The sequence below is a fragment of the Oryzias melastigma genome, linkage group LG10 (assembly GCF_002922805.2).
Source record: "Oryzias melastigma strain HK-1 linkage group LG10, ASM292280v2, whole genome shotgun sequence".
In the NCBI taxonomy this organism is placed as follows: Eukaryota; Metazoa; Chordata; class Actinopteri; order Beloniformes; family Adrianichthyidae; genus Oryzias; species Oryzias melastigma.
In genome coordinates, this window is record NC_050521.1 from 23,183,188 (window position 1) to 23,196,809 (window position 13,622).

General features: G+C 37.3%; 1 protein-coding gene across 3 annotated transcripts in view; it reads right to left on the reverse strand.

Moving 5' to 3' along the window:
• Positions 1-13,622, reverse strand: part of aff2 (AF4/FMR2 family, member 2) — a 199,322-nt gene that overhangs the window by 93,101 nt on the left and 92,599 nt on the right. For all 3 annotated transcript variants that reach the window (XM_024283313.2, XM_024283311.2, XM_036214109.1), the window contains exon 5: positions 4,143-4,187. In XM_024283313.2, coding sequence (XP_024139081.1) covers positions 4,143-4,187 — 45 coding nt within the window. The remainder of the gene's footprint in view (positions 1-4,142; positions 4,188-13,622) is intronic.

Here is a 13,622-nt window from a genome sequence, read left to right on the forward strand (position 1 = left end):
TCTTGTACACCTTTCCTTTCATTTGTGCTGAAACTCTTCTGTCACACATCACACCTGACACTTTTCTCCACCCATTCCAACCTGCATACACTCGCCTCTTCACTCGCCTCTTCATTAGTATTGGTAGATATATGATACATAAATAAACTCAACTCAATGTAACTCTAGGATGATTTCAAAAGAATGTTGACTCAACTAAATTTTAAAAGCTTAAATGTCGCAGTTCCTATTAGTTGTAATGTTTACGAGACTTCTATTTAAATGTGATTCTGCAATAACTACTGTGCACTTGAAAAAAATAGATTTTTGTTATGGTATTTTTTTTTGCAAAATAAAACATGATCTGTGGAATAGTAGGAGTTCAGGGTTTATTTATTCTTGATCAATACATATCAAACCGTGACGCCCATATTGAACAGTGAGCAAACTGTATGGTTGCATCTCTATAGTTGTAGTCCTATACTAGTAAAATCTGTCACTCAGTTACTCTGTTTGCTCAGCAGCTGGAAAGTCAAAGGAAATTAATAAAACTTTCAGCTTAAACAGTTTATATTTAATTTTACTTCTCAGCAAATTGGGTCACTTAGACCCTAACATAACAGGGAGGTTAAGCCCATTAAAAACAGATTTTTCTTCTTTTTACATGAATTTGTGACGCTTGCTCTTCACAAAACCCTGATTTAACCTCTTAAGTTTCTAAATTGAAGAAAAGCTCACTGGTCTTTACAGTCATTCAAGTTTCACTTCAACTGGGCTGACAAGCGGCAGGTCACTCGGTCAGACTGAGCGGCCCATCATACATCTGTTCCCCCTCTGGGCCCCATGACTCATCTGATGACGCATGCGAGGCTCAGCGCAGAAGTGCGCTCAAAACTGCAAAAAAGATGCCCAAGAATGAGCTTGCAGGCGCGTGCACGTGTGCACTTTCACTCTACCGGTGCATTACGCTCGTCCTGACGACGCTGCATTGCTAGGCAACCGCTCTCTGACATCATTACATCCCTCACAGAACAGACCAGCCTCATGAAAGACAGGATCACCGATTTCACATGGAGATGTGTGAGTAGAAATGTCATTAAACAGCCAGAACATGAATCACGGTGGATTTCCTTGAGCGCTGGAGGACATCATCACAACCCCAGGTTATGCAATGCAAGAGACTCTGTGCAAACTGAATCATTCCAGTGTGTCACATGACGTACCAGAATAAACAAAATTTAAAACTATAATTAAAAAACATCTGTCAAAGATTTGTTTCCATGTAATCTAAATGAGACAAAACTGTTTCATATTGATTACTTTAATAAATGTCATGACAGAGTTTTATATTAAAAATCACCCACTTCATTTTCATCTTAAACTTTGACTTGGAGAAACATTGCTGATTTATTTATTTATTTATTTTAATTTGACAGATTTAGTCGTGTAAGGATGAGTTTAACATACAGATTTAGCCCAAAAAAATTACTGTTCAAATTTTAGCATTTTGATTTTTCTGATCCAGATTTTCAGAAAATTTTCAGGGGAGTTGAGCCAAAAATACATATAAATCATATTTAAATGAAATGACTCTTATTAATATGGCGCCTGAACAAGCGCAAAGCTGCTTCTCAATCCACTGGAACTATGTTAATTACGTAAATGGTTCGGGACATTCAGTAGTTGAAAGAATGTACACACTGCGGCTAAAACTCTGGTGTTTTGAGAACGAGAAAAACGAAGATGTCCATGGTTCAAGTCCAGGGTTGGACTTACCATTAGGCAAATGCCAACGCTTCGGGACCCCCAAGCTGAACACTTACAAAGAAATGTCTAAAATCATTTACGCACCCATTATTTTTAACTTTATCATAAAAATAATCTTTCAAATGACTGTTCATGTTAGTGTTTTGTCTTTGTAGCACTGGACTATTCCATCAATAGCAAGTTAGCTATATATTATTTTAATATATGTTTAAATTTAAATTAAAGTTTCTTTTAATGTTTTATGTAAAGCATATTCAATTGTCTCTATACATGAAATGTGCTATACAGATAAACTTGCCTCACCTACATATATATAAAATACATTTCTGTAGCATTTACATGTATTTTTAGTTTTTCAATTAATATCGTCAGAAATGAACGGAGCAGGAACCTTGTGGCCTTCTATGTCACTGCTAGAAGATTTTTGAAACGACTTTTTTTCCGTCTGCTCCCAATTCCCAATAATTTAAATTTAAAAAAAAAAGTTTTAATGCAGTTTGTACTTTTATTCATGTCCTGCATCATCAAAAAATGCATTTAAGTGGGTCTGCAAAAGGTTAAGTAGTATTGTTTTTACATTTACTGTAACTTTACAGTAATCTATAATCTATAAAACGTCTCTTTCTTGCAAGAATTCAAAGATGGCAAAGAATAAACAAACATTTCAGCCTATTTAAAGGGTAAAATGTACGATAAAATATTAGAATATAGACATATGGAAAGGCAAACAAACCAGTAGAGGACAAACTTTGTTTGGAACGATTTTAGACACGATAGATGTCATTTAGAAGAAGAAAGAACAAGACGTTTGTGAAAGGAGGAGAATGGCTGCAACAGACAAATAAAATAAAACAGGCATTAGCTGAGATCTGATTTTTTTATTTTTATTTTTTAAGGGTGACGAGAATAAACACTATCACTAAAAGTAGCTAATTCAAAACTGAATTTTGTATTCTGGGTTTTGATATTTTAGATCATATTTCAGAGAAAAACATCTATTTTGATAGTTTTAAGGTGTATGCACTATTTTAGACTAGTCACTTGAGTTTTAAAACCTCTTAAATATGCTAAATATTTCTCAAATACAATATTAAAAGTCCCAACTGGCTATAGAGTTCCACCATAACTCCTCACTTGTCTAAGCTGCCATCTATCTCATTGTCAGGCTCAGGAGCTGCACAGTACGGCAGGGTGTGAGGTTCAATAAACTAATAAATGGAGTAAATGCTTTTATTGACATACAGATCAAAGACAACAAGCAACCAGAGACATGGTTGAGCTTTGCCAATGAGCCAAATGAAAGCTGAGATATTTATGAAAATAGTTTTTTCTTTCATCTACATAAACGCTTTTCCACTCTTATTTTTTTAATCTTGCTGCTGGCAGAAACGTAATGTTTTCATACCAGAATAACCCAAACGGAGGATTTCCCGACATTCATTTTTTGTGTATTTTTGCAAACAAACAAGCTGACATTTATATTTTTCATCAGAAAAAGCATCATTTTCTCTGATTTCCTAAAGTTTCCTAGTCATTAAGAACTTTTTTACAGATCTCCTAGTTGCAAAACATTATTTTTAACAACAAAAGCGATCATTTCCTGCATCAAATCACTCAAATGCTGTGAGAAGCCGCGGAGTGTCGAGGTTTATGCCTCAGATAAACACTGTTACCTTGAGCTGTAAAAAGACAAGCATGTTACTTTGACAGCTGACATATCTATGGCATCACAGACGCACAGGAAAATGTGTTTTTGGCTCCGATTCACCCCGCGTCACATTTCTGAACTCTTTCTACTTGACACTGCTGAAAACCACAGACCCAATTCAATAGAGCCCCAATATTATTGACAAAGGCCTTTCATGCGCTCACAGTATACTATCTGTCACACAGCCTGTTGACTGCTGTATTGATCTGCCACAAAGAGAGAGGTGAATGGCAGAGGGCGGAGAAGAATGAAGGGAAGACGCTGACATGAGTAGGAGAAGGTTTTTTTTTTTTTTTTTTTTTAAGTCCTCCTGACAGAAAACTGAAAACGATTGGGTAAACATCTCTGTCCTGACATATTTCTGTGAAAGAATGGAGATGGAAAGTGTGGAAAAAAAATGTGCAGCTTGATGTGATTTTGATGACATGCAGATTCAAGGAGGAAAAAAAAGGATGGATGAGGGGAGAGCGTGGAAAAGATTTAGGCATGAAGTCATTAAAGAACGTTGCATAATCATTGACCAGAGCCAATAGATCTTTTTCTTTTCCCCTCTGTTTCTTATTCTTGGTTTCATTTCCACAATCAGATTGAGTGGAGAAGTCTTTGAGAGCAAACAGAAAACAGCTGATAATCACTGCAATTACTGTGCGTGTGCGTGTGTGTGTGTGTGTGTGTAAAGGCAACTCACCCGCAAGATCTCTTCCACACAGCTGGAGTCATTTGGAAGGCTGACCTGCAGAGAGACACAGATTGAGTGTGTCATTCCACGCAAGCACACAAAAAAGGGAGATTTCAACATCAAAAGGAACACAAAGTCAACACAACTTCAACGTAACTCGACACTGACTGCTTTCTCGTCTCTGGACTTGAGTTGGTTCGTTGGACTTTTCAGCTGGCAGACTTTCAGTGCAACTGAAACCCAGACAGGAATTTGTAAAACTGGGATTTTTTGGTAATGAAGTTGAGTGGTTCTAGCTCCAAAGAAGGAAATAAGTCCATCCATGTTGAGAACCCTCTTTTGGAGCCACAGAGTTGCTGGAGCCAACCCAGCTACTGTTGGGCAAAGGTGGGGTGTATCCTGAACAGGTCGGCAGTCTGTAGCGAGGCCACACACTCACATGCATGCACACCCAGGGTCAATTTAGCGCCACCAATTAGCTCATTAACACAGGACCTTCAGCTCCAATAATTACATTCCTACGATTATCGTAACTCGTCAACTTTAAACGTAATTATCATAATTATTATAAATAATCAGGTCTCCCTTGAAGAAGATATCTAATCTCAAAGGTATTTCCTGGTAAAATAAAGATTAAATAAAAATAAAAAAACTCCAACTCCAATGTGCTTCATGTTAGTCAAAAGCCGCTTGTCTCTGCATTAGAATCAGGTGATTCACGTTGATTGCGTAAACACTCAGAGTTATGGTATCTCAAAGAACGCATGTTCTCTAAAGTCCCACCCTGATGAAAATGATTTGTTTTAACATGTTCTTCTGATGATAGATGGCATATATTAAGAAAATTAAGCTCAAAATGATATTTTTGAGTATTTCTTCATTCAAATTGTTATAAATCAGGAGCAGATGAATAAAAAATAGTTTAAAAGGAGCATATTTTTGATGTGGATAACACAAACTCCCTGCTCCAAGGGGAAGAGGGGGCGGGTTTACTGCACACCAACTTTCCCGCCCACAGCTCTGAGGCAAATTTGTAATGAACTACTGTCTTTCTGCAGAAACTATGTCCTAGAAGATGACTGATTTGAATCAGTCAATGGTGAACCCTTACAAACATTGGCCTGAAGCCACACATGACCCACCTTATGGACTATATTTGTGGAGTCCAAATTACAGGGTTTTGACGATTCAGAGTACTCTGCTCCAACTTTTTATTAAAAGGACTAAATTCTACTTGACTATTGTGGTCGCTTTATTTCTCATCAACTACACCAGAACATTTCAATACGCTAAGTGAATTTCTATGGTTCTAGCACACCCGTACGACCCAGTACACGGTCAGTCGCATCTTGTTGACTTGTTGGTTCTTGGACGGAAAACCACTTGGGACAATGGGGGCTGTTATTTCCTACAACCACAAGGGGCCACTCTCCAGTCTCCAGGCCTCAAGGGGCCGGCCTCTTGCTGGTATTCGTGAAACCCTGCTGTTGATCACCTGGATCAGGTGTGTTTAGCCAATAAGGAGTGTCAATGTCAGGTTTCTTGGAAAACATGTAGGACACAGGCCCTTGAGGCCTGGATTTGGATACCCCTGATGTAAAAAACTTTATGTGCATTTTGAGGAGTCATTCATTACAAAACCCCTAAAGATAGTAGTAGTTAGTTAGATAGTAGTTTGTAATGCTACAAATGAAAGTTCACTGCATTCCAAACCCAGTGAACTTCCAAAGATTTAATATTTACTTCATATATGAGCCTTTTGTCTACCCAACACCTAAAATGTTCCATGTGAAATGTGTGAAACAAACGTCAACATCATTCAGTCTGCACTTGTAAACATTTTCCAGCCAGCTCTCATAACCCTGGTCTTTTCTCCTTTGATTCTGATATTTTTTGGCCTGAATCCATGTGGTTTTAACATTTCAGTGAAAGGATTATAAAAAAAAAAGTCCCTCTTCGCCTCCTCTTGATGTGCCGTCGTCATCCTCGCTCTTGGATCTGAAGTCGGCTCCTGCTTAGCATTCCTGTAGCCGGAGAACCCCTGCTAGTGTTTCCAAAAGCAACACACCTGCATTTGGTGACATCGCCATCAGGATTTGTTGAAAATACGTGGAAAAAATGTGCAAAATTCTTGCATGTTCTCACCAAACTGCAGTGCAAAAAAACTTTCCAGGAATATCTGACACAAACCCGATTCCCCCTGAGTCTTTAAAGGAAGTCGATCCAGATCTGAACTGGAACCTGCAGGGCTTAATGTCACTCAGCTGCTCAGATGGTTCCAGTTTTGCAAAGGTTTCTAAAACTTAAACAGGACCATAAAATCTCAAAGTTGTGCTTTTATTCCAGCCCCACGGGTGTGCAGAGAGCCAAGCCGCTCCACCCTGAGCGGTTCAAACGAGGCCGCAGGGTTTCCAAGCCCAACAACACGCATTTAAAACTGTCCAACCGCTACTGTTAGGTGGTAAATCTGAGTAAAGGCCCCTTTTTATTTTTTATCATGACTGGTAAACTCTGCTGTTGAGGCCTTGAAATGACTGTGGGTTTGGCTTCTCCCACACCAACCACAGATTGTTGAGCTTGGACACATGCAAACTTTAGTGATTGACTCGTTCAATCGGTGTAAACACAAAGCTGTGAAGAGCAGAGCAGCAGCTTGTATCTAGCCTGAAGCAAGGATGCAGCAGGTGCATGAGATGTGGATACAAAAACTTAGATTTGAGTCTGAAAGCAAACGTTCCTGTCAGAGCAGGAAGGAATGACAGGTCTCTCAGCTGGAGTTTACCAAGTTCAGCAAGAGTTCATTGAGTTTTTCATCTTAACCCAAAGATATAGCTGTTTTTTATGACTCAAAAGGACAGAAGATGAACTTGCAAACAAAACAGGCTCAGAAGGAATCGCCTCCTGAGCACCATCAGTGCATGAACACAAACTAACAATTTGGTAACTTTGAGGAAGAATATGTTGTTTTTCAGTGCTCCATACATGTCCAATACCTGTAAAAGCAACAACTCAGAGATTAATTTCTAATGAACTACTGCCGCTCTGCAGAGACTATCACTAAGAAAATGACTCTTTTTTTTTTTTTTTTTTGTCTAAACTTTAACTTCTAATACTTTTCCAGGTGTAGGACTCAGGTTGTTAATTGCTGTTGCAACATGCTGCACTTCCAGGTTCTTTTATAATATGTGAAATGTCTGAAGTTTGCCTGCCTTACCAAACATTTTTTCCGGTGCTCCACTTCTGTGAGCAGCGCCTCAGGGTCATTTCAGAAAGCTTTGAAAACTGGACTGAGCCGGCAGAGAATGGAGAGATTCTTTCTGCTGCAGCCCTGAAGTTGATGTTTGAATCAACACATAAACTTATAATTTTATTTAAAAAAATAGATACAATAGATAAACTAATTAAAACAACAATGCATAGATTATCCAGCAGCAAAAAGGATCAATAGTTGCAGATTTAAATAGATTTTCCAGCTGAATAATTAAAAAAAAAAACTGTTTTCATGTCAGCTTCCTGTATGAAACACAACTTTAAACCTCTAAACAAAACTTATAACCACTTTAAAATATTTACTGCTTCATATTAAAGTGTTGAAGATGAGTTTTCTTCTCTGTGAAGGACCTGAGGTTTGCATCTCCTGTGATGGAGACACAAGGCATCTGTCGGTGAGCGTTCACAGAGACACAGACACAGAGAAAGCAGTGGAGCTTCGCGCCGTTTGACAAAGTGTCAAAAGATTGGATCACACATCAACCGTGTCATCCAAGGAGAGGAAGTGAAGTCAAGGTTTGCTGCCTGCGTGCCAGAACGGAAATGTGTCTGCCTGTTCTGACAAACATCACTGATGTGGCTGTTCTGACATCTTCAGGACCAAAAGTGGTCAATCTGGAGACGAAAGGTTCCTCGTCAAAAGCTGTAAACAATATTTATCAATAATGAAGGGAATATGCAGTCAAATCAAAGCTGAGACTGAAATGTCAATATTTATGTCTAAACTTTATGATTTATTATTTAAAATGCCTAAAAAATGCATAAACTGAAACCACTTTTGTATGTTCTCTAAAACTGGCAAAAGAATAAAAAAAAAATAAAACTAAACTTCTGAAGGCTGAGATAAAAAAGATCAGAAAAGTCTCCAGACATTTTACATTAAGCAGACCCCAGAGGGACTCGAGGGTTTTTACCATTGAGGATAGTTGGGTTAAATGTCTTTCTTAAAGGCACACAGAGCTTTCAGACTACATGACTCAGTCAATTTTTTAACACCGGAGTGAAGTGAAGCTGCTGCATTTTAAAAACATATAGGAGATTTCATTGAAACGTCTTTGCTGTTAATTTGTCTGGAATAGTGTGATAGAACTATGTTTACCTTTTTACCCTTCAGCAAACTGGGGCGCAGTGCAACTTAGGAGCTGAATCTTTTTTAATATTGTCACAAAAAATGAGAATTTTCAGAAATATATGTAAGTGTAAGAATGAAAGACAATTCAGTATTTATAAACAGCATCACAGAAAATTTTAATAAAATATTTTAGAACCTGCTTCTGAGAGAACAACTACAGGAAGTTTGTTTTGTGTTTTTATCTGGGATGGAAATACTTTGGGATGTGGGAGGGGTCAACTGAAGCACCTGACACTTGTTCGGTTACTTTTGAAAAAACTGATCCACATATTAATGTCAAGAGCTTTTAACATAATGAAAAACAGATTTTTTTTGCCATTTTTTTAAAGAGAGTTAGCATAGGACTTTTAAAAACATGTCGCAAAAAGGTGAAGAAAAAACATTTTAAAAAATATGTCAAAAGTGGAAAAACAGTAAAATTGTTTCATTTAGGAAGTTATATCAACATGTTTAAAAGTCTACACACATTTAATAATGCACAATTTGACTGTATATACAGTAAAATCATATTTTGTCAAATCATAACTTTACATTTTTTATGCAGTATTTATGTACTTTGAATTAATATGATGCATTTAGATGAAAATGTGAAATTACATTAATTCATGTCATTTTTTCTTCAACGGCTTGTTTAATTGAAGCCATCTATGGGTGGTTGTCCTGTCAGCGGTGGAGCAGAGCGTGGTTTGCTGACAACAGAAATGTTCTGTTTGAGTTCTTTTTAAGCGATTGGGCCGGTCTAGAAAAAATGAGGCACATTAGCAGCTACATCCACAATTAGGGTGCTGAACTTTTAAACCTTTCTGAAGTTTAGGAGGAAGGAAAAACTCTGTGGCCCAATCCAAATTTTTCCCTTCTCCCTTCCCCTTTATTTGGTCCTCCAAACAGAGAATTATGAAATTCTCAGACGTCACTTTCGTCGATGACGTCACCAATAATCGCCAGTCCGCTAGCTTTAGTGCAGAGCTTCCAGTGCTTTAATATACATAACAACAGCAGTTTTATAACTTTAAAAAATCATGCTACAAAAAATGTAAACTTCTGTGATTCAGAGTGCACCCACGTGAAGAAAAGCGCTTCTTAGCATGACGCAGGACTTTATATCCCTCCGTTTGGAGGGTCGAATTTAAAAAATACATTTCCTGAGACACTTGTACTTAAACTCCCCCATCAAATGGAGGGGAAGGGAGAAGGGCTAGGGAGAAGCTCTGCATTAAAGTGATGTACTTGATAGCAAAGATTTTCTTTGGCTGACGACAGATTTAAAAATTATGTTTTTAACTTATTTTTGATGGTCCACAATCTTTTTCACCAGCCGATTGGGATTAGGGGTGGATAACTTAAGGCACTTCACAAATCAATTATGATTCAGGAGGCAACGATCTGATTATTAAACAATCATCAATGCAGCTTCGGAGTGTGTAAAACATGAGATTTTAGCTTATTAAATAAGCAGTTATTGTGAAGTCTGATTCTGTAGCGATTGAATTCCCAGCTTTACACTTTAATGCTGTCGGCTTTCACGACTGCTCCCATGTTTCAGCTTTTTCACAGTATGCCGTGCTGGTTTGACTGTCGGTGAAGAAGAGACGGAAAGGGATGTTACAGTCTCAAGTCCTGGCTTTAAAAGCTCTCATTTGTTATTCCGCTTAGCCTTTTCCAAAGACAGTGGAAGTTTCTGTAGGATGTGCACTATGTTTTTTGACCATTAGAAGTGCTCACAGCAGGACTTGTTAAAGCCACACTCACGGCAGTAACGCTGAACGGTTTCTACCCTCCTTCTCCTGCGGATGGAACCACACAATGCAATTTTTGCAAATTTTTTGTGTTCCCTACATATTTAATTTTAGTCTGACAGAACTTGCACACCGCATGACTTTTATCCAACCTACAAGATCAGCCACGTTTGAGTTCTCTTCAAAAAATGTCGAAGTGAAAACGCCCTTTTACTTAAAATTTTCTTGATTATTTTGAATTTATAAAGCGATTCAGAATCATAATTGATGCATCTAATAATTGATTTTTTTCTCCAACCCCTAATTGTGATCAATGTATTGGGAACCTTTGCTTTAAAATACTAAAAAAAAAATCTAGAATGCAACATATAACACTGTAAAGATTCCAGAAGTGGTTTATTGTGAAAGTGTTAATAGCAGAATGACAAAATAACAAATAACAAAGCAGCTGGAAGTCAATAAACGCTCTATAAAACCGATAATAAATGATTTACAGCATCAGGGACTCCATAAGTACGGGTTATTAGATACTTTAAGATTGTTTTTTGCAAATGAGTCTCCCAACAAACGTTAAAGTTGACAATAGAGGCTGCAGGAAATCAATCAAAAGCATCTCAAACTGTGGAAAACATTCCTCCTCTAGTGCTGAATGATAACCTCCACACACAATAAAAGCGTTTTCATTGGATGAATACACAGTTTGAGTTATTTCTGCCTTCGTCTGCGCCTGTCCGTCACTGTCGGTTCCTGTTACTCTGAACAAAAAGCTGGTGTATTGTCCTAAACATACGAATCCATAATTCATCGGATGTCTGTTCTGTGCTCAGAAAATGAACACTGGCTTTAATGATCTTAATGGACAGGTGAGTCACACGCGTGTCTGTTTCCTAGTGATTCTGCCGTGTTATCGTGGTTAATTTGAAAAGCTGAAAGACGCGGAGAACATAAAAGAGAATTGAAGGGTGAGAGGGACACGGGAGAACTCTGCAGGGAAGAAAAGAGGAGCAAATTCACAGAGAAAATAGATACCAAAGAAAAATGAGTGAGGGAGAGATTCAGGGGGAAAATCTGGCAGAGGCAATTACTGAAGCAGAAATCCTTTTCTCTGTGAAAAAAGCTGCTCAGACAGATAGGCATCCACGCACACAAAACCCCCCAAACACAGCGGCGCGGTCACCACATCTGCACCGCCACTTCAGCATCGATTAGTCCGATTTTCCTTTTTTTGGGGATAGAAAATGTTCACGAATAGCAAAAAAAAAGTCACAGAACATCAGGTGATGTTTTCAATTTGTTTTTATCGTCCAGATGGTTGGAGCTTTACAACCATCCAAGAAGTCATTGCTGGAGACTGTCTGCTAAAGAGAAGGCATTTTTCAAAAAAGTGCTTGGCAAAAACACCAAATTATCCATCTGTCTGTTACAGGCTGGCCTTAAACCAACAATCCAAACTCTGTACAACCAAAACATCCAATATTTCCCCTTTTTTGTTGTAGTTTGATTGTTCTTGGGGACCAAATGTGTAGAACTTCTGAGCTGAGCTTTTTAAATGCTGCAAAAGAAAGATGTGGATTTAATGACTCAATTTAACCACTAAAGCATTAAAACTTTTAAAAAGCAAGTTGGTAAACAAGCAAAAATATACAACAAAATTTTAATTGACAGTGACTGGAGTCATTATACCATCAGGGAGGTTGTTGTCAACAGTAATGCACACATGAAAAAGATAAAGGAGCTGCTGCTTTTTTTTTCTTCTTCTTTCAAAGGGCTTGAAAAATCCAAAAGGACAAATCAAGGGATGGAAAATATCAGAGTCATGACTCAGCGCTGCTCTGTGCTGCTGCTGCTCACATTTTTATGCTTGAAGGGCAACGTTAAAATCCCAAGAATTACTTTTTATTTATTTCTCCTTAAACATTTCTGCATTTGATCCCCTGAACATAGAGGATTACTGAAATTATGATAGTAATTGTTTGTCCTGCTTTAAAAAGCACTAATATGACATTTTTGAAGAATTAGGGTGATAATGATGTTTGTTTTAGGTTTGATGTGTGCATTTTGTAGGAAATTTACATTAGGCAGCAGTCGATGCAGTTTATTATTTTCATTTTTTGACTTTTAATTCATGATAGTGAATAAAACTTTATGAATACTGGAAACTTCATTGTTTCAGTGTTCTGGAAATGACAGAGATTGGTGCTTCTTCCACCTTATGCTGAGTATGTAGTATTTTTGCTTTTGTAAAAACTGTTAAAATATTTTTTTATTAGGAATATGTTCCATATGCTGATTGCAGGGAAATGTAAATTAGTTTTGATTATGTCATAGTAAATACATAGTAATAGCAAGGAAAGAAATGAAGCTTCCTTTTATAATTCTTTGCTAACCATTTATTATTTATGTCTAACTTTGTTAAAATCCCAGGAGACAGTTTGTGTGTTTACTGTGTGGTCAGACTGATTAGTCAAACATTTTTTACTGTAAGAACGTTGTAATAAAGTGGAGAACAGAGACATTTTTCAATTGCAGTACTTTTTTTTCTTGCTTGTTGACAAAATTCCACAAATACTTGTAAGAAATGACCCATTGTTTAGCAGTCTGGAGTCAATTATCATCATAAGGGGTAGTTTTTCAGTAAATTAGGATGATTTCCTGCCATAGTTTCTATGCTTTTACATTTTAAATTTACTCTTTTGAATTAAAAATGTAAAGAATGTGATTTTAAGCTGTTTTCTTTATACATGAGAAAAATGCTACATGTTAAAAACAGCAAAAATACAATTTCCATTGGATTGAATCTCACTACCTTTATGTGCACCTCCACTCTTAATTATTTTCAAATTGTAGAAAGTAGTGCAAAAAATCTCACGGATTCCTTTTTTTTCTATAATACTTGAAAAAACACAAAGACTAAAGGAAAATTGTCAGAAAAATAGCAAATATAAAAGGTTTTTATGCACAAAATGTTCCAAACCCAAAGAGTAGAGTTTAAGGTGACAGATGTTTCCAATAAAACCTAAGTAATCGTTCGAATTGTTTTTGTTGTGTTTATTTATCTGAAACGTCAGTAAACTGTATCCGCAGAGGGCTGAACGTCGGGATAATTGACAGTATCTAATAGAAAAGGCTCTGCGTTTTTCCTAAACATAACATCTGATTATGACCTGACACTCCACTCTGATTTGCAAATGGGTCCTCGCTTATTATATTAATTTGTCTCATCAGCGAGGGGCCCCTTTTACACTCCACAAGCAGTCACCTATAAAATCATACAACCAACCCTTCGCGTGTCATTCCACTCCATTTTCCTTTTTTTTTTTTGAGCCTGTGCTGTTTCGAATCCACCAGAGG